Below are 27,142 nucleotides of genomic sequence, written 5' to 3'. Positions count from 1 at the left end.
CACTCCGGTTGACAACTTCAAGTCACCAGCACAGCTGTTGATGAGCCGTAGACTTTGCTCAATCCTTCCAAGTACCAACCAGCAGCTGCAGCCAGAGGTCATCAGCTGCAAGCAAGTGCATGCAAAACGTGTACAGAGACAGCAACACCAAAAGAGATACTATGACAGGTCAGCTAGACTACTGCCGCCGCTGCACAATGGAGAATCCATCAGAATCCAGGAGCATGACTACTGGAAGCCAGCAGTCGTCATCCAGCCAGCTGACACTGAGCGATCATATCACGTCCGCACCCCAGAAGGACAGGTGTACCGCCGCAATCGCAGGCACCTCCTGAACACCAAGGAACAACACCGTCATTCCAACGAGAGGATCAGTTCAACAGAGTGTGATAAACAGAGCAATACACAAAACACATCATACTTACCTGAACCTAGACCTGAACCGGAATTGTTGACCGATTCAGGAGCATGCTCAGTTCCATACCACACAAGGTCGGGACGAGAGGTCAAGCCTAGAATTATCCTTGACTTGTGAACTGTCAAAGGGTGTAGGCGGATCGCTGCCCTAAAAAAAACTGTACATCGTTATTGAAACATTGAGATGTTTTCAGTGCTAGTTAAATGCTGAGTTTACTTATATGTTTATGCTACCGAGAATATTATGTAGAAGGAAGGTTTAAAAGTAATGCATAACATTTTTCTTTTAAAAGAAAGGGGATGTAACATTTGCATATTGAATTATCATTGGCCCGCAGGCATCTGTAAGGAATACCTATTATATTCACATGTGATCACATGCTGAGTTGTCATTGGCCTGCAGGCATCTGTAAGGGGTCCTAACTCCATCTTGTCCCCACTGTGCTGTATGATTGAGATCACAGACCTGATGCTTCATAAACGAGTTGAAACTGTAATACTCCATTGTCCTGCAATTTATTATTTTTGTACAAAGTGTGCAAAACAAGACAGCAACAGTCAGAGCTTGCATGGCATCAAGCTGAGACTGCATGAGAGCAGTCTGAGATTGAATGGCATCAACCATAGACTGCATTACAGCACTAAGACATTGTGTCGCTTCCGCCTGTGCTGCAATGGAAGCTGCCAGATCGCCCATCACATGCGGCATCAGGTCTGGATTGCCACGGTCTCTCTAGGAGACTACCATCCTTTGCAGACTGGAAATGATGGGCTCCATGGTGTGCACAGAGCCTTGAGCAATGGTGGAGGCGGACTCCTTCATGCTCCTTATCATTGCCAAAAGGCTCTCGGGTACCCTTGTCATTGCACCTATCATCTCGGAGTGCATGCCCACCACCCTTCTTCTAAAGGCCTCCCCATCGAGGTCTTCATCTGAGTCCTGTGCAGCAGAACTCGCGCATGAACTCGCCCTCCAGGGACAATAGCAAAATACTGCAGATGCTGGAAATCCGAAATAACAACAGAAAATGCTGGAAAAACTCAGCAGGCCAGGCAACATCCGTGGAGAGAAAATAGAGTCAATGTTTCGGGTGAAAACCCTTTATCAAGACTAAAGAAGCACAGGAAATGAAATAGGTTAAGAGGCCTCTTAACCTATTTCATTTCCTGTGCTTCTTTAGTCTTGATAAAGGGTTTTCACCCGAAACGTTGACTCTATTTTCTCTCCACGGATGTTGCCTGGCCTGCTGAGTTTTTCCAGCATTTTCTGTTGTTATTTGGCCCTCCAGGGAGCTGGCTCCCGAGCTACCCTTTTCCCCTGGCCTTGCTGCAGCCCACTCGTCCCCGGTGCCTCACCCTGTGCAGATCCTGCTACTATACTAGCCTCTAAAGAACGCGTAGTGCCAGTATCTGAGCTGGATGCCTGCGGGTGAGACATGCAGTGACGCGATGTGTTCTTCCTCCTCCTCTTCTCCCACCTCGCTCTCTACAGTGCCTTCAGAGACAGGCTGCTCAGGTGCTTGCTCATTATCTGAAAGCATAAAGGCACAAGAGTCGGGTTAAGGTGCGGGGAAGGGGGCAGGAAGGGAGAATACATGCATACAGCGTGAGAGCTGGAAAGTGTGAAATGCTTGTGGGGTGTGATAAGGAGTAGGGATGAACATACCGTTGTTGTCCACAAGGGGGTCAATGTCGCCGCTGGCCACAGCACCCACCACCTGGCACCCAATAATCTTCAGCACTCGATTCTCCAGTGCAGACAGTGGTTGGGCGTCGGCTTTTCCCCCGCACGTGCGCTCCTGGTCCCTCCTGTTGTGAACGACCTTGACCTGCAAGAGAAAGGAAAGTGTGTGATTGAGTGTGGAGCAATGTGTTTGGGAGATGTGCCTGCCATAGTTGAATAGCTGTCATTGTGTGCAAGGTGTGAGATGTGGGTGTGAGTGTTGGTAGGTAGAGATTGTTGGTGAGTGCTGGGGGCATGGTGCTTTGGGCAGTATGTGCAGACTGTGGTTTCGATGGTGGTATGTAGCACTTGTTGAAGCATTCACTCACCCTGAGCACCTGAGTGAGGTCATTAAATTTCTTTCTGCACTGTGTGTGGGTCCTGGGGACCACAGTGCTGCCTGAGACGTGCGGGGTTACCTCCCTCCACATGGTGCGGAAAACTTGTGACGAGGGCCTCTTGCCACTTGCCAGGTAGAGCACCGCCCTCCGTCTCTCCACAGCGAACATCAACGCCTCCAATGCTTGATCATTGAATCTGCGAGCTCCTCCCTGGGGCGTGGATCTGCCATGAGTACAGCTGCTTCAGTCCTCCGGCTCCTTCTCCTTGACCTGTTGCTGCTTGCTGAGGCAGCTGCACAGCCAGCAATGCTGAGAATGAGGTTCTGCAGCATCAATGAACCTCCGCTTTAAGAACTAAAAAAAGCCTGTGGCAATCATGACTTTCGATTAGACTGCACCCGATGTTGGTCCACCCTTTGAGTGTAACACCAATGAGCTTGGGCTTTAAGACTTGAATTAGGACTCCAATCATTTCTTTGAGCAGTGAGCACAAATTTTGCGTGCAGTCTAAAGCATTAGCGCCTGGTGCTAATTCTCCAACTTGTCTAATGATAGTGCCCATTCCTGGGCTATAATGAATTTGTAGCCCATTGTCTCTCTGGATATGAACATGCATTCAAAATCACACCAAGTCTCTATACAAATTCACACTCGGGTTCAAAGCCTCTACCCAAATTTGCCAGATATGAAAATGTGCAAAAAGGTTTATCGTAATCAGACTCTATATTCATTTAATTTGAATTGATTTTGCATACTTGCTGTTTTGAATTTAGAGACATAAAAAACAAGAAACATTGACTAATTTTCTAGGAGAAAAGCAAACAGGAGGTCTGTTGTGGATGGCAAATCCGATATTCTATTAAGAAAAATATTAGACAGTTGTTCGATATTTTATATTTTTAAATAAGAAAAGAATTATAGGTCATGATTTGAATTGTTAAATTATGAGAGGTTTTTTGGAGATTACATATCATTTTTCTCCTGTGTTACACACGTTTTTGGTGCATACAGATTAATTTAGATTCTTTTCAGTGAACCAGTTCTAGACTGATTCAAGGGTGTATCTGTATATATTTCCTGACATAAATTCTCATTCTAATCAACTAGTCCATTATGCTTCACTTAAGTGCACAAAGGTGAAAGTGAGGTTGGCACTGAGCTGCAAAATATAACAATATAAACAACTTCCTGAAAAAGTGTACAGCTGCTTCTACCTTCTGTAACAACTAAAAGGTTCACTAACATTATGGGAACAAAGATGCATTCTTATTATGCCATTTAATTTACCAGCTACAGTTATGGTATTTAAAGGGTTTATAAAAAGAAAATGGAGGGTAGAATTGAAACTTAAAATAAAATAATACAATGAAAAGCAAAGCAAATGGAGAGTCGATAGCTGTCTGAAGAGTTCAAGGCTCTTCATATGTTAATACATTCATTGAACATTGAGCTATTTCTAAAGGTAATGACATGCACATTTGCACCTAAACAAGGTGTAAACAGATTATGGTGAGTTTGCGGCTAACTGAGTTGAAAAGTGAGTCATTAAATGAGCTCTATTGAAATATAAATTAGGATAAATTATGCAGAAATATATGACATCTGGTTTAGTGGTTTGGAATATAGTACAGTAAATGCATTAAAATATGAAGCCAGGGAATGATATAAAGATGTAATTGTACCTTTCAAAAAATGAACAACTACATTAATAATGAAATACATATGAAAGAATGAATCAACTGCCTGAAAAAGTGTTTGATAATTATACAAAAGCTAAGCAGCCAATAATACAATGGTATGCAAAAAATAATAATAATAATACAATGGTAGGCTCCAGCCCAGAATATCTGGCACAAAAGTCTACAGTTTACAATGCACCCAAGGTGCACAGCACATCCCAATGCAGGATGCAAACGCAAATGGGCTGGGCGTCTGGGCACAAGCAATGTGCTAACTCAATAGGCTCAATCTCCTTTTAAATTAAGTGACTATTAGTGTGACCCAGGTGCACCCAGTGCATCATGAGTGATGTGCTGAGAGTGCAAGAAATTTATACAAATGAGCTGACCTTGCATTATCTAGCATGTTCAGCTTCTGTGCAGGCTGTGCGCAAGGTCCAATATCAGATCCTAAGTTTACTAAACGCCAAACATCACTTCTCATTTTTTTTGTCACACCAATTTTTTTTCCTGTTCTATTTCCCTGAAGGATTGACTCCTTGTTGAGCTATGGTTCCACAGGCACCAATTGCTCACTGGTACCTCACCTAAGGTGCCATTATACATATGCGTGCCTTGACAGTGAGGGCTCAAAATTCTATTCAAATGACAAGGTTTTACAGCTGTGTCCAATCCTGTCGGTACCTAACATTCACTGTCACCAAGAGTCACTGGGTAGCAATCAGTGGCTGGAACTCTGGCCAACTTTCACTTCATTAACTTGGAACACTGAAGCCAGTTATAAGAAATCTTGCTGCCTTGGCTAAGATTAGCTGACTCAGGACAGACTGGCCATTGAACTTGGGACTTTCCAGCTCTGTGTGGCTCAGCTACTCATTGGATAAACTTACTGAATTATCAGGAGAGTCTACATTACTTCTCTTTATCATCTGTAGTGATACTCTAAGCCCAAAATTCCTGGGTGGTGCGATATCCCTCATGGGGTGGACCAGAATTTGGGGCAGAGCATGGATCTGCTGGGTTTCTATCTTGTGCATTCTGTGGCCCAAATTTTGATCAGGGTGTGAATGTGTCATCCACCCACATGGCTCCCCCTCGCAGAGGGATAACTCTGCAGGGGGGACTACATGCCAGCTAAACAGCGGAAGCAGCATGATATAGACAGAACTGAGCGGTCCCACAATCCCACGATCAAAGCTCTGCAGTCCTGCTACATACAATCATGAATGGTGGTGGACAATTAAACAACTAACGGGAAGAGGAGGCTCCATGAATATCTCCATCCTCAATGATGGCGGAGCCCACCATGCGAATGCAAAGGACAAGGCTGAAGTGTTTGCAACCATCTTCAGCCAAAAGTGCCGAGTGGATGATTCATATCGGCCTCGTCCTGAGGTCCCCACTATCACAGAAGCCAGTCTTCAGCCAATTCAATTCACTCCATGTGATATCAAGAAATGGCTGAGCGCACTGGATACATCCCGGCTGTCGTGCTGAAGACTTGTGCTCCAGAACTAGCCGCACCTCTAGCCAAGCTGTTCCAGTACAGCTATAACACTGGCATCTACCCGACAATGTGGAAAACTGCCCAGCTATGTCCTGTCCACAAAAGGCAGGACAAATCCAATCCAGCCAATTACCACCCCATCAGTCTACTCTCAATCATCAGCAAAGTAATGGTGGGTGTTGTCAACAGTGCTATCAAACGGCACTTACTCACCAATAACCTGCTCATCGATGCTCAGTTTGGGTTCCACCAGGACCACTCGGCTCTAGACCTCATTACAGCCTTGGTCCAAACATGGACAAAAGAGCTGAATTCTAGAGGTGAGGTGAGGTGAGAGTGACTGCCCTTGACATCAAGGCAGCATTCAGTAAAATTGAAGTCAATGGGAATCAGGGGGAAAACTCCCCACTGGCTGGAGTCATACCTAGCACAAAGGAAGATGGTTGTAGTTGTTGGAGGTCAATCACCTCAGCCCCAGGACATCGCTGCAGGAGTTCCTCAGGGCAGTAGCCTAGGCCAAACCATCTTCAGCTGCTTCAGGACCTTCACTCCATCATAAGGTCAGAAGTGGGGATGTTCGCTGATGATTGCACAGTGTTCAATACCATTCGCAACTCCTCAGATAATGAAGCAATCCATGCCCAAATGCAACAAGACCTGGATGACATTCAGGTTTGGGCTGATAAGTGGTAAGTAACATTCGCGCCACACAAGTGCCAGGCAATGACTATCTCCATCAAGCAAGAGTTTAACCATCGCCCCTTGATATTCAACGGCATTACCATCGCCGAATCCCCCACCATCAACATCCTGGGGGGTCACCATTGACCAGAAACTTAATTGGACCAGTCACATAAATACTGTGGCTACAAGAGCAGGTCAGAGGCTAGGTATTCTGTGGCGAGTGTCTCACCTCCTGACTCCCCAAAGCCTTTCCACCATCTACAAGGCACAAGTCAGGAGTGTGATGGAATACTCTCCACTTGCCTGGATGAGTGCAGCTCCAACAACACTCAAGAAGCTCGACACCATCCAGGACAAAGCAGCCCACTTGATTGGCACCCCATCCACCACCTTAAACATTCACTCCCTCCACCACTGGCGTACCGTGGCTGCAGTGTGTACCATCTACAAGATGAACTGCAGCAACTCTCCAAGGCTTCTTTAACAGCACCTCCCAAACCCATGACCTCTACCACCTAGAAGGACAAGGGCAGCTGGCGCATGGGAACACCATCACCTGCAAGTTCCCCTGCAAGTCACACACCATCCTGACTTGGAAATATTGCTGTTCCTTCATCATCGCTGGGTCAAAATCCTGGAACTCCCTCCCTAACAGCGCTGTGGGAGTACCTTCACCACAAGGACTGCCGCGGTTCAAGAAGGTGGCTCACCACCACCTTCTCAAGGGCAATTAGGGATGGGCAATAAATGCTGGCCTTGCCAGTGATGCCCACATCCCAGGAATGAATTTTTTTTAAAATACCTGTAAAATATCGCCCCATTGTTTTCGAGGAGCTGATCAAAAAATTAGCTGTCCTTTGCAGGCCTTATGTCCTCCTGTTGGAGTGGCAAGGCGCTGCTTCAACTTCTACCAGGTCTTCAGGGCAAGTGCTGCTTCTGCACCTCAAGAGGTGCAGACTGCCCTCCCCAACTGGTTTGGGATGGGGTCAACACCAGAGAGACTGAAAGTCCCAAATGCTGCACTTCCAGAGGATAAAAGTAATAAAGACTTGCATTTCATGACGACCGGACATCCCAAAGCACTTTACAGCCAATGAAGTACTTTTTGAAATGTAGTCACTGTTGTAAGGTATGAAACGTGGCAGCCAATTTGCGCAGAGCAAGCTCCCACAAACAGCAATGTGATAATGACCAGATCATCTGTTTTAGTGATGTTGGTTGCGGGATAAATATTGGCCAGGGCATTGGGGATAACTCCACTGCTCTTATTCGCAATAGTGCAATGAGATCTTTTACATCCACCTGAGGGTTTAACGTCTCATCTGATTGTGCAGCACTCCCTCAGTACTGGAGTGTCAGCCTAGATTTTGTGCTCAAGTCTCTGGAGTGGGACTTGAACCAACAACCTTCTGACTCAGAGGCGGGAGTGCTACCACTTTCCAAGGAGGAGGGCTCCAAGAATTTCAGGCCCCTTGACTCTTCTATACCTCAATACTTTATTGAGACAGATGCATCTCCCATGATATTTCTCAGAGTCCAGGACCTGGAATACAATTTCTGATGTTTATCACAGTTCCATTGCAGCTTAAATACGCACCCATCGCAGCAACACAGAAACTTATGAAAACAAGGTGTGGCATGAATGACAAGGTAATAATATTACACTTCCTACTGACATTGAAAGATAGCGCCCTCACATGCATTTGTTATACTATTTACCTCTCATTTTACAAAACTGGCTTACAATGTAAGTCACATTATTTGGTTTTCCCTCCCCAAAACCTCATTTCAGTTCTTGTCACATTGTGGTGAGTGAAAATTGAATATGGGCGCAGGATCCAAATTTACATATATTGTTCCTGATATTAAATGTAGCCAGCGTGCACTTCTGCCGCCAGCGTGACCTCCTCTACCAATATAGCAGTCGGCACGCACTCCCTGCCCGCCATACTGGGGGCTTTATAAGCCGGTTAGCACCCAAAAAACGGGCGCTGCATGGCTGAATTAATCAGCCCTAAAGTTGTTCTTGTATTAAAGGTGGTATGTAAATACAAGTTTCACCTCTGAGGTCTGTGACAGTAAATGGACTCTAGTTGAAATGATCTCTTCTCTCTGCTATCTGTGAAGATCCTAAGTGAAATATTTTTAAGAAGTCCAAGTTCTTAGGGAGCATGAATCAAGTGTAAAACTACATATAGTTTGGCATAAATTGACAACAACTTGACAGCCTCATTTAGAAAGGTCATAAGGATGTAAGGTATAAGAAATTGAAGTGCTAAACAGCTGCTCTTCTGAGGTTTTGCAGTGCTGTGGGGAAAGGGCGGGGGGTGGGATTAGCTGAAGAGCTGCCGCGGGCTCGACGGGCCGAATGGCCTTCTTCCGTGCTGTAACCATTCTATGATTTTATGATTTGGTTTAGACGTATTTTGGGGACAGCATAAAGAGAGCTTTACTGCACATCTAACCTGTACACTGGATTCCAAACTGCAGAGCAGTTTTGCATTCCCCAGCCTCGACATTGTTTACCACGATGAACCCAAAACACAGACACACACACATAAAAAAATGAGATAACAATATTAAGAAAAACCACATGAATAAATTCCTCAGCACCCTTGATCTATCTTTTCTGCTACAATTGCAGTCATGTAACTTGTATAGCAAAGACTTTGAGGGCCTGATGCAGCCCCAATTTGTTCTCAGTTTGATTGACAAGTAATAATCATGAATTTATTCAGCAATGCCACATAAACCTTACACTTGGATCGGTGATACTATATAATGAACGCCACATGTTGCTAGTGTTCAGGGTAACAATGGTGTCCATGAACCAAAAAATCTGAGTCAGAAGCTAAGACTATAAGAAAAATATTTTTTAAAGCAAATTTGAGGATTTCAAAGTTTTATTCTATTATGTTCTAGATTATTATAATGGGCCGTATCTTGCGACCCCTACAGGTGCGTACGAGGTGCACACCCGCCCGTAGGGGCCACGCAAGTTCCGAGTTTAGGCATGCGAAGCGTATGCGCTAAAACCCAGAACTTACGATCTGTCGAGAATCCTTTTGACAGATGCTCCGCACCCTCGGGAAAAGGGCCTTTGTGGGCAGAGAGTTGCGCTATTTGCCCAACTTCCGCCCGCTGAATTTCCGTGAAATTCTTACGCCTTGTAAAAGCAGGCGTAAGGCCTGCTTTTACCAGCATAAGAGTTTTAAAAAATAGAAAAATAAAATGTTATCACTCATTTATACATTAAACACCATGTCCAATAAGGTAAGTTTATTCTTAGCCCCTTTAAAACATATATTTTTTTTCAAAAAATTAAATTTTTGTTTAAAATATTTAATGAAATGGCATTTGAATTAATTTTAAATATGTAATTTTAAAACATTATTTCATGTGTTTGTGTATTTTTTAAACGATCCCCATTCATACTTATGGGGTTTCCATACATACAGAACTCGCATAAGCATGAATGGGGATTCCCTTCTTTTATTGGTTGGGCCGGCCCATGTGATCCCAGGGGCGCATGGGATCCCATGCACCGCTGATATATGTGGGCCTCTACCCACAGGTACCCGGAGAGGCCTAGGGTGGCAAGCCTCCGTATCTCCCGGGCCACCAGGATATTTTACTGGTCGGAGGCATCCGCCCGCGGGAAGCCTCCGATCGCAAATGTTGAGCCAATATATTAGTCGATCCCCCCCATGCCATTGCATATAGCAAGTTAGAGAATATGGTCTCTCTTTTAACAGTCTCTGTTGTTTTAGCATTGCTATTTCTCTCTGTCTTATTAGCGTAAAGTTTTTGATAAGGCTGTTGAACATTGAAGTCAGGTGTCATAGATTTATTAAGCATACAGTGCATGCCATAGTACTTAAACATACACTTAAAATGCATTACTTACAACCATATCTAAGGATGGTTGTTTAGCATCATAGAATCTTACAGCACAGAAGGAGGCCATTCGGCCCGTCGTGCCTGTGCCGGCTGTTTGAAAGAACTGTCCAATTTAGTCCCACACTGATCCTGGTTGGTGATTCAAATGTGTTATGGTTCTGAGCTCAGTATCTTAGGCCTTTATCAATCCAAATACTCAATACAAATTGCCAGTTTTTATACATTTCTCCTATTCCCTCTATGTGACAATCCACACAATTCTATATTACATAATTATATAAAAGTTAAAATACAACTCCATAATGAGGAGAATTTAATTGACTTATCCATTATATATAACTTTAGTTTTCCTTACTTAACAAGCCCTTTTTCCATTGAGCTACAGCTCAGCCCCTGTATCTTTCCCTCTGCCTTAATCTATTGTCACTCACTTTATTCTTAACTTTTCATTCACTCCCCCTGCTCCAACTTGCGCTCCCAAAGGCAAGTGGTGAGGCCAGATGCTCCCACAGTCTCAACCCGATTCACTCCAATCCTCCCCTCCTATCTGTTATTTCCCTTGATAGGGTCTCGCTCTCAGCTTGATGCACTTTCTGAAGTTTGCAGAACACAAAATAAAAGTTATAACAGGTGTGTAATCAGAACACAGACAATTTTTTTCTCACTCTCTCACACAAACACAGACATACAAAAAAACACACACACATACCTTACCTGAATAAAGCTGTTAGGAGTTATCCTCTACCTTTTTAAAAAATAATTTGAAAAACTGCCAAAATCTCACGCAAAATATTCCATCAGTATAGCTGACTGATACTGATGCATACTGGGAAATTAGGTACTCTGCACACACTCAAACTGCACAATCTAAATTCAGTTTACAGCATCACAGCTCTGGGCAAAAACGTCAAGTCCATGCCCAGACTCTTGGGAAGAACTAAGGCCTTCAAATAACAACATTATAATACACAAAAGACAATTCAATAGATAAATTTAATAATGTTATTGTAATATATGTAGTTTCTTAATTTTTTTAATGTGTTTACAACTTTACTTTGGACAGTTAATGAGAAAAAATAGATGCTAATGTAGGAATTGACGAATTCCTAACTAATAACTGAGGTCGACTCAGGAGATCAATCAAACAGGTCTTTAACAAGATGGAGATTGCACAAGGACTGCTTGGGCAGTCACGTGGTTTGCGACGTGATGTCATCGCGTTTACCCGCGTTTTCCCGTGCTCTTAAAGGGGCCACGCCCCGTAAATACAAAACACTATATACAAAACAAAGTAATGTCTAACACACTGGTACAGGCTTAGGCTGGTGTTAGAACATCATTAAAGGGAATTATATACAGTTGCCCAGAGTCATTCAGTGGCTCCGCCACATGCGCCCCCCCAGAATTCGCTTTAACGGACAAAGTCAAACGGCAAGGGGGTCTGATGAGCCTGTCGGAACGACTCCTGTACTCCCGAGGTGGAGGCTCCTGGGCGGCTGGCGGTCTGGCGGGCGGTTGCGCTTGGTCTGCCGTAACGGCGATGGGTGGCCGACCTCGTCTCGGCGGTTGTGCTGTCTCGACGGGGCGGTCGAGGTCCAGATGTGCTGGCTTTAAGCGATCGACTGAAATGTGGTCTGGTTTACCACCGACATCTACCGTGAAGGTTTTGTCCCCGGCCTCCAACACGCGGAAGGGACCAGTGTATAGGGCCTTGAGTGGATCCCTATGGGCAGTGTGGCGAATAAAGACGTATTCCGCCTTGTGAAGCTCCGTGGGAACGTGCGAACTCTGCAGCCCGTGGTGCGAAGTGGGCACCGGCGCGAAACATCTGGCCGCCTCCTGGTGACTAGTAAGCTGGTCAGACGCGGACCAAGGCTTCGTCGATACTGGTAGGAAATCCCCTGGGACTCGCAGTGGTTGATCGTACACCAGCTCCGCTGATGAAGAGTGAAGGTCTTCTTTGGGGGCCGTGCGAAGGCCCAACAGGACCCACGGTAACTTGTCTGCCCATCCAGCGTCCTGGAGGCTGGCCCTCAGGGCGGCTTTCAGTGAGCAGTGGAAACGTTCACAGAGACCATTCGCCTCTGGGTGGTAGGCTGTGGTGCGGTGTAATTTGACACCGAGTCCTTGGGCCACTGCATTCCAGAGTTCGGAGGAAAACTGTGGTCCCCTGTCTGAAGAAATATCTGTGGGCACTCCGAAACGGGCGACCCAGGTGGAAATGAATGCCCTGGCCACGTCCGCCGAAGTAGTGGATGATAGGGGAACCGCCTCCGGCCATCTGGTGGTGCGGTCAACCATGGTCAGGATGTGTGAAAAACCATGGGAGGGTGGGAGTGGACCTACCAGGTCCACATTGACATGGTCAAAACGACGCTCCGGAACTGTGAAGGTGGCCAATGGAGCTTTGATGTGGCGCTGTACTTTGGCCTTTTGGCAGACCACGCAGGTGTTGGTCCAGTCGCGGACATCCTTGTGCATGCCGTGCCATACGAATTTCGCTGACATCAGCTTCTGAGAGGCCTTCATTCCTGGGTGTGACAACCCATGTATGGCGTCGAACACTTTGCGGCGCCAGACGACCGGTACGACAGGGCGAGGGTCCCGTACGGAGACGTCACACAAGAGCGTGTTACCTGCCGAATGGAACTTGACGTCGGCCAACTGGAGGCCAGTGACAGTTGTTCTGTAGGCTTGGACTTCTGGGTCTGAGGCTTGATCCACTGCCATGAGGGTGTAATCGATGCCTAAATGAACCGTATTGACGGTCGTGCGGGAGAGGCAGTCGGCCACCAGGTTGTCCTTACCGGCCACGTGCTGTATATCCATGGTGAATTCAGATATGTAGGTCAGTTGACATTGCTGTCGGGATGACCACGGTTCGGCGGTCTTGGCCATGGCGAAGGTGAGTGGCTTATGGTTCACAAAAGCGGTGAAGGGACGTCCTTCCAGGAGGAAGCGAAAATGGTGGATGGCCAGAAAAAGGGCGAGCAACTCCTGGTCGAACGTGTTGTATGCTCTCTCGTTCTGCCGTAGTTGACGGCTGAAGAATGCCAACGGCTGCCACGTCCCGTTCACCCACTGCTCTTGCACGCGCCGATTGCGTAGTCTGACGCGTCGGTGGTGAGGGCGATGGTGGCTCCTGGCAGCGGGTGCGCCAGCATAGTCGCGTTGGCCAAGGCGCTTTTGGTGTCGGTGAACACCCGGGCCATGTCATCCGTCCAGTCTTCCGTATTCTTGCCAGTCTTGCCCTTGAGGGCCTCGTACAGGGACTGCATGAGTAGTGCTGCCTTAGGCACGAAACTATGGTAAAAGTCTCCCATGCCTAGGAATTCCTGCAGGGCCTTAATGTTTTGCGGGCGTGGAAAGGATGTCACCGCCTCTACCTTCGCTTGTAAAGGAACCGCTCCCTCTGAAGTGATGCGATGCCCCAGGAAATCAATTTGGTGCAGGCCAAACTGACACTTGGCCGGGTTGATAATCAGGCCGCGTTGGCTGAGACGTCGAAAAAGGGTGCATAGGTGACAGATATGTTCTTCTTTAGTGGGACTGGCAATGAGAATATCGTCCAGGTAGACGAAGAGGAACTTGAGGTCCCGCAGCACGGAGTCCATCAGGCGTTGGAAAGCCTGGGCGGCGTTCTTCAACCCAAACGGCATTCGTAAAAACTCGAAAAGGCCGAATGGGGTGATGACTACGGTCTTATGGACGTCTTGGGGATGAACTGGGACCTGGTGGTAGCCCCGGACGAGGTCGACTTTCGAGAAGACAGTGTTCCCTGCCAAATGGGCAGAGAAATCCTGGATGTGGGGGATCGGGTACCGATCAGGAGTTGTGGTGTCGTTTAGGCGTCGATAGTCGCCACATGGCCGCCATCTGCCGCCAGGCTTCGGGAAAATGTGGAGGGGTGAAGACCAGGGACTATTCGACCGGCGAATAATCCCTAACCGTTCCATGGTCGCGAACTCCGCTTTTGCGACCGCCAGCTTGCCAGGTTCCAGGCGCCGGGCCCGCGCGTAGACCGGGGGGCCGTTGGTGGTGATGTGGTGTTCCACACCATGTTTCGTGGCTGTGGAGGAGAACGTGGGTCTTGTCAGGTCGGGGAATTCACCGAGCAAGCGAGCGAACTCATCCGGAGTCGGAAAAGCACAGGCGACATGGTCACAAAACATATTTGAAAGTTCTCTATCTGAATGCACGTAGCATTCGTAACAAAATAGACGAGTTAATGGCACAAATAACTACATATGGGTATGATCTTGTGGCCATTACAGAAACATGGCTGCAGGTTGACAATGCCTGGGAATTAAACATACCAGGTTATTTAACGATCAGGAAGGACAGGCAGGAAGGGGAGGTGGGGTGGTTATGTTAATAAAGGAAGGAATCACTGTAATACAGAGAAATGATATTGGGTCAAAAGATCAGGATAATGAAACAGTTTGGGTGGAGATAAGGAATAATAAGGGGAAAAAAACACTAGTGGGCGTAGTCTATAGGCCTCCGAACAGTTGCAACTCTGTTGGACGGAGTATTAATCAGGAAATAGTTGAGGCTTGTAATAAGGGAACATCTATAATTATGGGGGATTTTAACTATCATATTAATTGGACAAATCAAATTGGGCAGGGCTGCCTTGAGGATGAGTTCATTGAGTGTATTAGGGATGGGTTTCTTGAGCAGTATGTAGCTGAACCGACCAGGGGGCAAGCAACCTTAGATCTGGTCCTGTGTAACGAGACAGGATTAATTAAAAATGTCCTAGTAAAGGATCCCCTTGGAATGAGTGACCATAACATGGTTGAATTCCATATTCAATTAGAGGGTGAGAAGGTTGGATCTCAAACAAGCATGCTAAGCTTGAATAAAGGAGAATATGAAGATATGAGAGCGGAATTGAGTAAAGTGGATTGGGAAAATAGATTAAAGGGTAAGACGATACATGGTCAGTGGTGTACATTTAAGGAGTTATTTTAAAACTTCCAAAAAATATATATTCCACTGAGAAGAAAAGGGTGTAAAAGAAAGACAGCCATCCGTGGCTAAGTAAAGAAATTAAGGATAGTATTCGACTAAAAACAAGGGCATATAAGGTAGCCAAATCTAGTGGGAGGATAGAGGATTGGGAAAACTTTAAAAGACAGCAAAAAGTAACAAAAAGATTGATTAAGAAAGGGAAGATAGATTATGAAAGTAAATTAGCAAAAAATATAAAAACAGATAGTAAGAGTTTTTATAGTTATATAAAAAGAAAAAGGGTGGCTAAAGCAAATGTTGGTCCCTTAGAGGATGAGACCGGGAAATTAATGGTGGGAAATATGGAGATGGCAAAAACACTGAATGAATATTTTGTATCAGTCTTTACAGTAGAGGACACTAAGAATATCCCAACACTGGACAAACAGGGGGCTATGGGGGGGAGGAGCTAAACATGATCAAAATCACTAAGGAAGTGGTACTCGGTAAAATAATGGGACTCAAGGCGGATAAATCACCTGGACCTGATGGCTTACATCCTAGGGTCTTGAGGGAAGTGGCGGTAGGGATTGTGGATGCATTGGTAATAATTTTCCAAAACTCCCTGGACTCAGCAAAGGTCCCGGCAGACTGGAAAACTGCTAATGTAACACCCTTATTTAAAAAGGGCAGTAGACAGAAGGCTGGAAACTATAGACCGGTTAGCCTAACATCTGTGGTAGGTAAAATTTTGGAGTCCATTATTAAGGAGACAGTAACAGGACATTTGGATAATCATAATTTAATAGGACAAAGTCAGCATGGTTTTATGAAGGGGAAGTCATGTTTGACAAATTTGCTGGAGTTCTTTGAGGAACCAGTGGACGTAGTGTATTTAGACTTCCAAAAGGCATTTGACAAGGTGCCACACAAAAGATTATTGCTTAAGATAAAAAATCACGGGATTGGGGGTAATATTCTGGCATGGATAGAGGATTGGGTATCTAACAGAAGGCAGAGAGTTGGGATAAATGGTTCATTCTCAGACTGGCAATCAGTAACTAGTGGTGTTCCGCAGGGGTCAGTGCTGGGTCCCCAACTCTTTACAATCTATATTAACGATTTGGAGGAGGGGACCAAGTGTAACATATCAAAGTTTGCAGATGATACTAAGATGGGAGGGAAAGTAGTGAGTGAGGAGGACATAAAAAACCTGCAAGGGGACATAGACAGGCTAAGTAAGTGGGCAGAGATTTGGCAGATGGAATACAATACTGGAAAGTGTGAGGTTATGCACTTTGGCAGGAAAAATCGTAGAGCAAGTTATTATCTTAATGGCAAGAAACTGGAAAGTACTGAAGTACAAAGGGATCTGGGGGTCCTGGTGCACAAAACTCAAAAGGTTAGTATGCAGGTGCAGCAAGTGATTAAGAAGGCCAATGGAATGTTGGCTTTCATTGCTAGGGGGATAGAATATAAAAATAGGGAGGTATTGCTTCAGTTGTACAAGGTATTGGTGAGACCGCACCTGGAATACTGCATACAGTTTTGGTGTCCATACTTAAGAAAAGACATACTTGCTCTCAAGTCAGTACAAAGAAGGTTCACTCGGTTAATCCCGGGGATGAGGGGATGGACATATGAGGAGAGGTTGAGTAGATTGGGACACTACTCATTGGAGTTCAGAAGAATGAGAGGCGATCTTATTGAAACATATAAGATTGTGAAGGGGTTGGATCGGGTGGATGCGGGGAAGATGTTCCCGATGATGGGTGAAACTAGAACTAGGGGGCATAGTCTTAGAATAAGGGGCTGCTCTTTCAAAACTGAGATGAGGAGGAACTACTTCACTCAGAGGGTGGTAGGTCCATGCAATATGCTGCCCCAAAAAGCTGTAGAAGCTACATCATTACATAAATTTAAAACAGAAATAGACAGTTTCCTAGAAGTAAAGGGAATTAAGGGTTACGGGGAGTGGGCAGGAATTTGGACATGAGTCTAGGTTCGGATCGGACATGGCCCTGTGGGTAGCGGAGCGGGCCCAGGGGCCGTGTAGCCTGATCCTGCTCCTATTTCGTGTGTCTAATTCTGTTAGATTCAGGAGATGGTTCTGTGATAGTAGATTGGCTGTTAGGATCAGATCAGCCATGATCTTATTGAATGGCAGAGCAGGCTCGAGGGGCCGATTGGCCTACTCCTGCTCCTATTTCTTATGTTCTTATGTTCTTATGTAACAAGGGATAGAATGAAAAGTTGCCGCGTTGATCAACCGCTGGTTCCGCACGTCGACCAGGAGGCTGTTGGCGCACAGGAAATCCGTGCCGAGAATGGGTTGCAAAACATTAGCCGTAACAAACTCCCAGTGAAAACGTTGGCCCCCAAAACACACCTGCACTCGCCGTCTGCCGAAGGTCCGAATTGCTCCGCCATTGGCTGCTTCAAGGGCGAGGCCATGAATCCCGGTCTGCATATCGAGGGCGGACGCAGGTAAAATGCTGCACTGCGCTCCAGTGTCGCACAGAAAACGACGACCGGAGAGAGTATCGGTGATAAACAGCAACTTGCCCGCGTTGCTGATCGCCATCGCGGCCGCGGGGCACCCGTTAGACCCGTTCCTTGGTAGTCGTAGTTGTCATTGTTTTTTGGGGGGGAAAGCTGCAGGGGGGGCGGCAACATCTCGCTTTTGCGCTGAACTGCGCATGGTAGAAACACAGCCCAGCAGGCTGACGAGCTGGGGCGGCGTCTGTGGGGGATGGGCGCCTCGTGGCAGCGCAGTACTGCTGAGTAACCACAAAAATTTTGTCCGCCTCTGCCGCGAGTGCTGCGCAGTCCTCAACTTCAGATCTGGCCAGGGCAGCTTGCACCTGTTCCGGCAGCTGGCTGAGGAATAGTTCACGGAATAGGAAGCATTCCGGTTCTGAGCCAAGGAGTGTGCGCATTTGGCTCATTAACTCCGAAGGCTTGGCGTCCCCGAGCCCGGGCATAGCAAGCAATCGACGGGCGCGCTCCGATTTAGTGAGCCCAAAAACTTGCAGCAACCGCGCATTGAGGGTCTCATACTTGCGCTCCGTTGGAGGGTTCTCGAGGAGGCTGACGATCCGCGAGGCGGTAGAGCTGTTGAGTGCGGAGACCACATAGAGATATTTGGTCTGATCTGCAATGATGTCCCTCAGGGCAAACTGGGCCTCGACCTGAATGAACCACGAGGTCGCTTGCTGCTCCCAGAACTGCGGTAGCTTCAGCGAAATGGCATTGGCCTCCATGTTGTGTCCTTTTTGCGAAAAACATTCACAAAAAAACGGGGTCACCAATGTAGGAATTGACGAATTCCTAACTAATAACTGAGGTCGACTCAGGAGATCAATCAAACAGGTCTTTAACAAGATGGAGATTCCACGAGGACTGCTTGGGCAGTCAATTGGTTTGTGACGTGACGTCATCGCGTTTACCCACGTTTTCCTGCGCTCTTAAAGGGGCCACGCCCCGTACATACAAAACACTATATACAAAACAAAGTAATGTCTAACACCATGGTACCGGCTTAGGCTGGTGTTAGAACATCGTTAAAGGGAATTATATACAGTTGCCCAGAGTCATTCAGTGGCTCCGCCACACTAACATTTTTTTGAGAATGTTCAGAAAGTTTTTTGAGTGATTTATGGGGAGTGGCCCTTATTATTTAGGTGGGGCACGGACAAGAGCAGCCATGTTGTTGAAACAGTAACACCTCCAAATCACACTTCATCCTGACTTGGAATTTTATTTGGTAGTGCAGTAGTTATGTTACTGGCCTAGTAATCCAGAGGCCTGGAGTAATAATCTGGAGAACGGGGGAAAAATGTTGCTATCAGTGACCATGAAGCTGTCAGACAACTGGTTCACTAATATCTTTTAGAGAAGGAAACTTGCCATCGTTACCTGGTCTGGCCTATATGTGACTCCAGGCCCACACCAACATGATTGACTCTTAACTCTCCTCTGAAGTGGTCTAGCAAGTCACTGAGTTGTATTGAAACTGCTACAAAACAGACTGCAGCGGTTCAAGAAGAAGGCAACTAAGGATGGGTAATAAATGCTGGCCTTGCCAGTGATGGCCACATCCCAAGAATTAATATATAAAAAAATACTTAACATAATTGTGGGAGCAACATCATCACAAAGATGATAGCAGTTCTAGGGGAAGGCCCACAGCCACCTCCTCAGGGCAACTCTGGACTGGCAATAGATCTGGCATCCCCAGCATCGCCCACAGTCTAAGAACAAATTAGAAAAATATTGTGCTATTGTTTTATGAACTCCTCACAAAATAACAAAAGCAGCTCGTTGGAATAATAACAGCTGTTCGTGGTTCTTTTTGCTGATTAGAAGAGACAATAGATTATTTTTTGTTAATCCTTACTTTCGGTTTCATATATTGTTAAAAAATCTCTCCTGAACCACTTTTGAGGCTTAACAATTTTTTTTAAGTCTTGACAACTGCATAAATTATGAACCTTGAGTGCTTTATGAAGTGATTATTGAATGATTATTTCAATTTATGTTTATCAAAGACTGTATACGTTGAGAAACTCAATAATTGTGCATGCTGGGCATGCAGATCAGGAAATTGCGATCCCCAGCCCATGATTTTCTGTTAATTAATTTTAACAACAAAACATTTATGCTTAAATGTTTGAAGGCAAGAACATATAGTCACCAGCTGATTATAGGGGAAATGGCGGCGGGGGTATCTGACATGCTGGAACAATTGAGTGGGGCTAATGGCTCAAAAGGGGTCAAAGGCAGTTTGGATCACATTCTCTTCATAGAATCATAGAACCATAGAAATTTACAGTTCAGAAGGAGGCCATTCAGCCCATCATGCCGGCGCAGTCGTGCTTCATTTCACATCCCCGCTTTTTATCCATAACCTTGTAAGTTCCTCATCCTCGAGTGCCCGTCCAACTCCTTTTTAATATTATTTTTGGAATCAGCTTCCACGACCTTTTCAGGTAGAGAGTTCCAGATCCCGACAACTCTCTGATGATTTCTCCTCCTCTCCCCTCTAGATCTTTTGCCAACGATTTTAAATCTATGACCTCTGATCATTGATCCACTCACCAGAGGGAATAGTTTTTCTCCGTCTACTCTATCAAAACCTCTCATCATTTTGAAAACTTCTACTAGGTCACCTCTTAATATTCTCTGTTCCAAGGAGAACAATCCTAACTTTTCCTAGTTTGTTTATAAAAATTGAAAAGAGTAATGGACCCAAAACTGACCCTTGGGGAACACCACTCCAAACCACCTCCCAATCTGAAAAACATATATCCACCACCACCCTTTGCTTCCTGCCACTGAGCCAATTTTGAATCCATGCCGACACTTTCCCCTTAATTCCATGGGCTTCCATTTTCTTAATAAGCCTTCTGTGTGGCACTTTGTTGAATGCCTTCCAAAAGTCCATATATACATCTACTGCACCACCTTGATCAGCCTTCTTTGTTACCTCATCAAAGAATTCAATCTAGTTATACACGACTTGCCTTTAACAAATCCATGCTGGCTTTCCTTGATTAACCCATGCCTTTCCCAATGAAAGTTTATTTTGTCCCTGATAATGGTTTTCAATAACTTCCCCACCACTGATGTTAGGTTGACTGGCCTGTAGTTTCCTGGTTTATCCCTCTCCCCTTTCTTGAATAGTGGTATAACATTAGCAACTCTCCACTCCTCTGGCACTACCCCTGTATCCAAATGAGGATTGGAAGATTGTGACCAATGCCTCTGCTATTTCTACCTTTGCTTCTTTCAGAGCCAGCAAGGGTGTTAATCCCTGTTCCCCCAATACTGCCAGATCCGAGCAATCACCAATGCTCCAAACCCCCTCTCAAATCTTGCTGGACATCAGGACCACCCTGCTCAGACTTTCTCCCACCCAATCCTAGAACACCACCCCCATGCTTACAAACCTCTTCACCACATTCCCAGTGTACCTTTTCAAATTGAATTTTTAAAAAGTAATTAATATCAGGGGTAAATTTCATAACTGTGACAGTCCTCATAGGAACCAAGGTGTGCCTTAATCCTTAAAACAGCGCGATACATGCACAGCTGCGCTGGTTTGGTCTGTGCTGGCCAGGTCGCCCTGCTGTGGACTCTGGGACCTGAGGTGAACAGCGCCCCCTACCGCGCAGTCTCGGCAGCCGCCACCGGGGGCCGGCGACGGATGGGTGTGTTTGTTCATTCGTGTGGGTGTTACTTGGTGGTTTAGTCGCTCATATTGTAGCCACCTTCCGTAATAAGTCTCAAGTTGGGGAGCAGAATTCCTTCACAATTTTGACACATAGTGTAACTGAAGTTCAAAAGAAAATGAGACTGAAAAAGTTTGCAGAGAGTTTCTACCGGAGTGACATTTGGACGAACCTGGTTCTGTGTTGTTTATTCAGGACGGTGCACATGTACAATCTAGATTTGGAAAGTCCTGTTATGGTTAAAGGACCTAAACATACATTGTTTGGCTATTCGGTAATATTGCACAGTTACAAAGACGAAAAGTGGTGAGTTGTTTTGAAGTATGTTCACGTAAAGTTTTTTGGGGGTTTAATTCGTTGTCAAGTGTAAACAAGGACAATGTTATGTCTAAGGATAAGGGGTAAGCCATTTAGGACTGAAATGAGGAGGAATTTCTTCACCCAGAGAGTGGTGAACCTGTGGAATTCTCTGCCACAGAGGGCGGTGGAGGCCAGTTCATTAAATATATTCAAGAAAGAGTTGGATATATTTCTTGAGGCTAAAGGGATCAAGGGATATGGGGAGAAGGCAGGGACAGGGTACTGAATTTGGATGATCAGCCATGATTTCATTGAATGGCGGAGCAGGCTCGAAGGGCCGAATGGCCTACTCCTGCTCCTATCTTCTATGTTTCTATGAACTTTATTTTTTAAATACCGATGGCATGAACTTTGGAAATTGTCCCGTTGAATTCAGTCAAGTAAAACTGAAAAGTCCACGATTAAAATGTTTTCGAAAGAGGCCTGGATCTTTTGGGTAGATTCCAGACTTAAATGGCAAGGAATGCGTTCCATTTAATCCAAAAGTTTTGAAAGCGCTGTGATTTTGCCAGTGGAGTAAATGTAACTCGTGGAAACATTTCTAACCATTGCTGTTTTTCTTCTGGTGACCTGATTTGTTTTCCTTTGTCATTTCAGGTTTGTTGTCGGTGCTCCGAAAGCAAACTCATCTCTTGATGGTGGAATAGTAAATCCTGGAATTATTTACAAATGTCGAATCGGCCAAAATCCTGAAGGAATTTGTGAAGAACTACGTTTAGGTTAGTTGCAGTGACAATACGGTTCAGTTTCTGTCTAAAATAGTAGAAGGAAAACTGAAAAAAAACTAGAAGGGCAGTTTAAATAGTTATGCAAATGTCAAAGAATGTGAATTGGAAGTTTGTGTGGGGGAGACTGGCCCGGTGGTTTGCTGTGTTTTGCACCCACCCTCACCTATGACAAATATGACATGAGTTTTTTTTAAGTCTCATGGGAGTTAATTATTGTTTAGATATGAAATGCAGTGACCATGGAGCTGAACTTTGATAATGCTACATTTACACAGATAAACACTGGTCATAATAGGTTCCCTTTAGTGGGAGAAGTGTAAAATACAATTCAAATTATCTCAAGTTAAGTGCGTACGTGGTTTACTCATCACAGTGCCCTGTATACAATCACTTCCATTTACCCCATTAAATAAAATCCATGGGCAATCTAATTGATCTTCCCAACCCCCGCACACTGCTTTAGTCCACTCTCCATCCAGTGTTACAAATCTTGGCAAATTTAAAACTTTGTTAATTGCCCAACTGCAAAATTAACCGTGCAATGAGTTGAACAACAACTTTTATTTATATAGCGCCTTTAACGTAGTAAAACACCCCAAGGCGCTTCACAGGAACATTATCGAACAAAATTTGACACCAAGCCACATAAGGAGATATTAGGGCAGATGAGCAAAAGCTTGGTCAAAGAGAGAGGTTTTAAGGAGCGTCTTATAGGAGGAGAGAGAGATAGAGAGGCAGAGAGGTTTTCCACATTTTCCAGTGGAGATTTAAATACCCCTCACATGGCCATCCAAGGGTCCACACACACCATGAGCCTCACCCATAGAAGACCTGTTAAATCTATGAATAGAATTCGGCCCTAAAATATAACACAAACTTCAAATAAATTTTTTAAAAATCACATTCTTAAAATAACTATAAATTACATAAAATAACTATTTTAAACAATAATTTAAATTTTTGAAAATATTAATTACAGTTTTTAACGGGGCTAAAATAAACTTACCTTTCTTTAAAATATTTAAAAATAATAAACCTGTGGAAAAAATGTTTTACTTTTACTTAATTCAGCACTTACCTTGTTAAAAGCAGGCCTTGCGACTGCTTTTTAAAAGCGTAGCTGCTGGAGACTTACCCTCCGGGAGAAACCTGTAAAAAAAAAAGGAAGTTCCAGGCGTACGCGCTGCCTCTCTGGCTCACACGTTCGGCCTGTGATCCCCTTTATGGGAACGGAAGTTCTGGTTTCCCGCGCATGCGCGAAACCGCACTTTCGTTGGCCCTACGCGTGAGTACCCAGTGCGTACTCACTCGTGGAGACCCGAATTTCTGGCCCATAGAGTCAGTGGGCTGTATTTTGATACTGAAGGCGTGTAGGAGGCGGGACTACAACTTTTTGGGTTGTAGTCCCGCCTCCATCGAGTTGTGGCCAACCCACGCGATTTTCACTTGATTGACCTTGTTGAGCCCACCCAGCGGGCTCAGCAAGCCAATTAAGGGCCACCCGGCAACAGGTGACGTCACAGATTGACATTTCATCTGTCAAGAGCTTTTGACAGATGAAATATCAGCGTTTGACAGCTCTTTGAAGCTGTCAAACACTGACAATCTGTATAATAAGTTAATTCCTTCCTCTCAGGCTGATTTAGAGATCTCTCCAGAACAGAAAGCTGAATGCTGCAACTTTTGACAGCTCACGGCCATTCTGCTTTCAGTGCCAGTGAGATGAGGGACTCCCGAGACCTGAAGGAAGGAAGGCTGTAAAGGTAAGTAAAGGTTATTAAAACTTATTTAAACACTTTACACACACCAAACACACTTACCTCTGCACTCATGCACCCATCACTCACCTGAACACCGGACATCTCGAACCCTCCAAGCCCTTCAGCCCGACGGTCCGCCTCGCTAACATGGCGTGGTTTGGAGCCATCGGGAATCCCACACTTCAGGAATAAAAATAGGGATTAGGCTAAAAACTGCCTATTAACTACCTGTTAACAGGCAGTTAATTGGCACTAATCCCCTTCCTGCCTCGGGGAGGCGGCTCCTAGCACAGTTCAGGTATCCGCCTCCTTTGAAACTGGCATGGAGGCGGGTTGGGGGCGGGATGGGTTTGTGCCCCCCGATTTCACGATTTTAACCCCCCACACGCCTCCAATTCCGCCTCCACGACCCAATGAAAATCCTGCCCATAGAGTCATATGGCACAGAAGGAAGCCATTCGGTCCATCGAGTCCATGCCGGCTCTCTGTAGAGCAATCTAATCAGTCCCATTCCCTCGCTCTATCCCCGTAGCCCTGCAAGTTTATTTCCCTCAAGCGCCTATCCAGTCTCCGCTTGAAAACATTGAGTGTCTCCACTTCCACCACTTCCGTCGGCAGCAAATTCTAGGTCCTCACCACTCGCTGCGTAAAAAAGTTTTCCCTCACTTCCCCCCTGTATCTCTTGCCCAAAACCTTAAATCTGTGTCCTCTAGTCCATGTACCATCAACTAGTGGGAACAGCCTTACCCTGTCTAGCCTGTCCAAACCCCTCATAATCTTGTACCCCTCTATAAAATCACCCCTCAACCTCCTTCGCTCTAATGAAAACAAATCCAGCTTCTCCAACCTGTCCTTGTAGCTAAGATCCCCTATCCCTGGAACCATTCTAGTAAATCTCCTCTACATCCTCTCAAGGGCCTTCATATCCTTCCTAAAGTGTGGTGACCAGAACTGGATGCATTACTCCAGTTGTGGCCTAACCAGTGCTTTATAAAGGTTCAGCATAACTTCTCTACTTTTGTACTCAATACCTCTATTTAGGAAGCCTAAGATCCCATATGCTTTGCTACCCACTCTCTCAATATGTCCTGTCACCTTCAGGGACCTATGCACATTAACTCCCAGGTCCCTCTGTCCCTGCACACTCTTTAAAACTGTGCCATTAAGTGTATATTGCCTCTCCCTGTTCCTTCTGCCAAAATGCACCACCTCACATTTCTCTGTGTTAAATTCCATCTGCCACTTGTCTGTCCATTCTGTTAGCCTTTCTATGTCCTGTTGCAGTCGATTGGTATCATCTTCACCGTTTGCCACACCCCCAAGTTTGGTGTCATCGGCAAATTTAGAAATTCTACACTGTATATTCCAATATTCAGGTCATTTATATATATATATATTAAAAACAGTGGCCCCAGCACTGACCCTTGGGGAACACCACTGTCTTATCATCCTCCAGTCTGAAAAACAGCCATTTACCACAATTCGCTGTTTTCTGTCCTTAAGCCAATTCCTTATCCAAGCTGCCACTGACCCACCTATTCCATGAGCCTCAATTTTGTTAACCAGCCTTCTGTGTGGTACTTTGTCAAACGCCTTCCGAAAATCCATGTAGACAACATCCATTGCATTCCCTTCATCAATCCTCTCTGTTACTTCATCAAAAAATTTAATTAGATTAGTCAAACACGATCTGCCTTTTACAAATCTGTGTTGGCTCTCCTTAATTAGCTTAAACCTCTCCAAGTGCCCGTTAATTTTTTCCTTGATTATTGTTTCTAAAACTTTACCCACCACTGATGTTAAACTGACCGGCCTGTAGTTACTAGGATTGTCCTTGCGCCCTTTCTTGAACAATGGTGTCACATTTGCCACTTTCCAATCCTCAGGCACCTCCCCTTTTTAAAAAAAAGACAGTGGAGAAAATAATGGGACTTAAGATAGACAAATCTCCAGGACCTGATGGTTTCCACCCGAGAGTAATAAAAGAAATAGGTGAGAAAATTGCAGATGTGCTAGTCATAAATTTTCCAAAGGTTTCTAGATTCAGGAATTGTGCCTTGGATTGTAAAATTGTAAAAGTCAGTCCATTATTTAAGAAGGGAGGGAGGGAGAAAGCAGATAACTACAGGCATGTCATTTTAACATCAGTTTTGGGAAAATTATTAGACTCCATCATCAAAGATTGTGACTGAGCACTTGGACAAATATGATCTGATCAAAGAGAGTCAGCATGGATTTGAGAAGCGCAAGTCATGTCTGATTAATCTAGTTTAATTTTTTGAGAAGGTCGCTAGGATAGTGGATAGGGGAAAGTTGATGGATGTTGTCCATATGGATTTCCAGAAGACATTTGATGAGGTTCCACATGAGTTTATTAGCAAAAATAAGAGTGCACAAGAGGTAACCTTGCGACGTGGGTTGGTAATTCGTTGGGAAATAAGACACAGTTGAGTAGATGAGGGCAGGAAGTTACAAAGGGACCTAGACAGATTAAGTGTGCGGGCAAAACTATGGCAGATCGAGTTCAATGTGGGGAAGTGTGAAATCATCCACTTTGGATCCGAAAAAGACACGTGGAATATTTTTGTAATGGTAGAAGATTAGGAGCTGTGGAGAAGTGAAAGTATTTGAGTTCCAAAGTGGACAGATCCCGTGCTGGATTTTGCAATCCCCACTCAAGTATGTTGCATGCCAATCTCTCTGGGCAAGCTTTTCCTTTGCTGTGGCCTATAGGTTGGAAGTTGTATTGCAAAATTGGGTGCAGTAAAACTGTTAATATTAAAATAGATGAACATATTGTTTTAGATAGAATTAGAAACCTTAAAATAGCTAGGACAGCCCATCCGAGGGCCTG

General features: G+C 45.1%; 1 protein-coding gene across 1 annotated transcript in view; it reads left to right on the top strand.

Moving 5' to 3' along the window:
• Positions 1–21,436: 21,436 nt before the first annotated feature.
• itga4 (integrin alpha 4) overlaps positions 21,437–27,142 on the top strand; it is a 198,921-nt gene continuing 193,215 nt past the window's right edge. The window contains exons 1-2 of the mRNA XM_085985973.1: positions 21,437–21,746; positions 22,398–22,519. Of these exons, the coding sequence (XP_085842099.1) occupies positions 21,559–21,746; positions 22,398–22,519 (310 nt within the window). The 5' untranslated portion in view covers positions 21,437–21,558. The remainder of the gene's footprint in view (positions 21,747–22,397; positions 22,520–27,142) is intronic.

Source organism: Somniosus microcephalus, chromosome 4 (assembly GCF_052327205.1).
Source record: "Somniosus microcephalus isolate GS21.2 chromosome 4, FLI_Smic_1.0, whole genome shotgun sequence".
In the NCBI taxonomy this organism is placed as follows: domain Eukaryota; kingdom Metazoa; phylum Chordata; class Chondrichthyes; order Squaliformes; family Somniosidae; genus Somniosus; species Somniosus microcephalus.
This window is presented reverse-complemented; position numbering and strand designations above follow the sequence as displayed.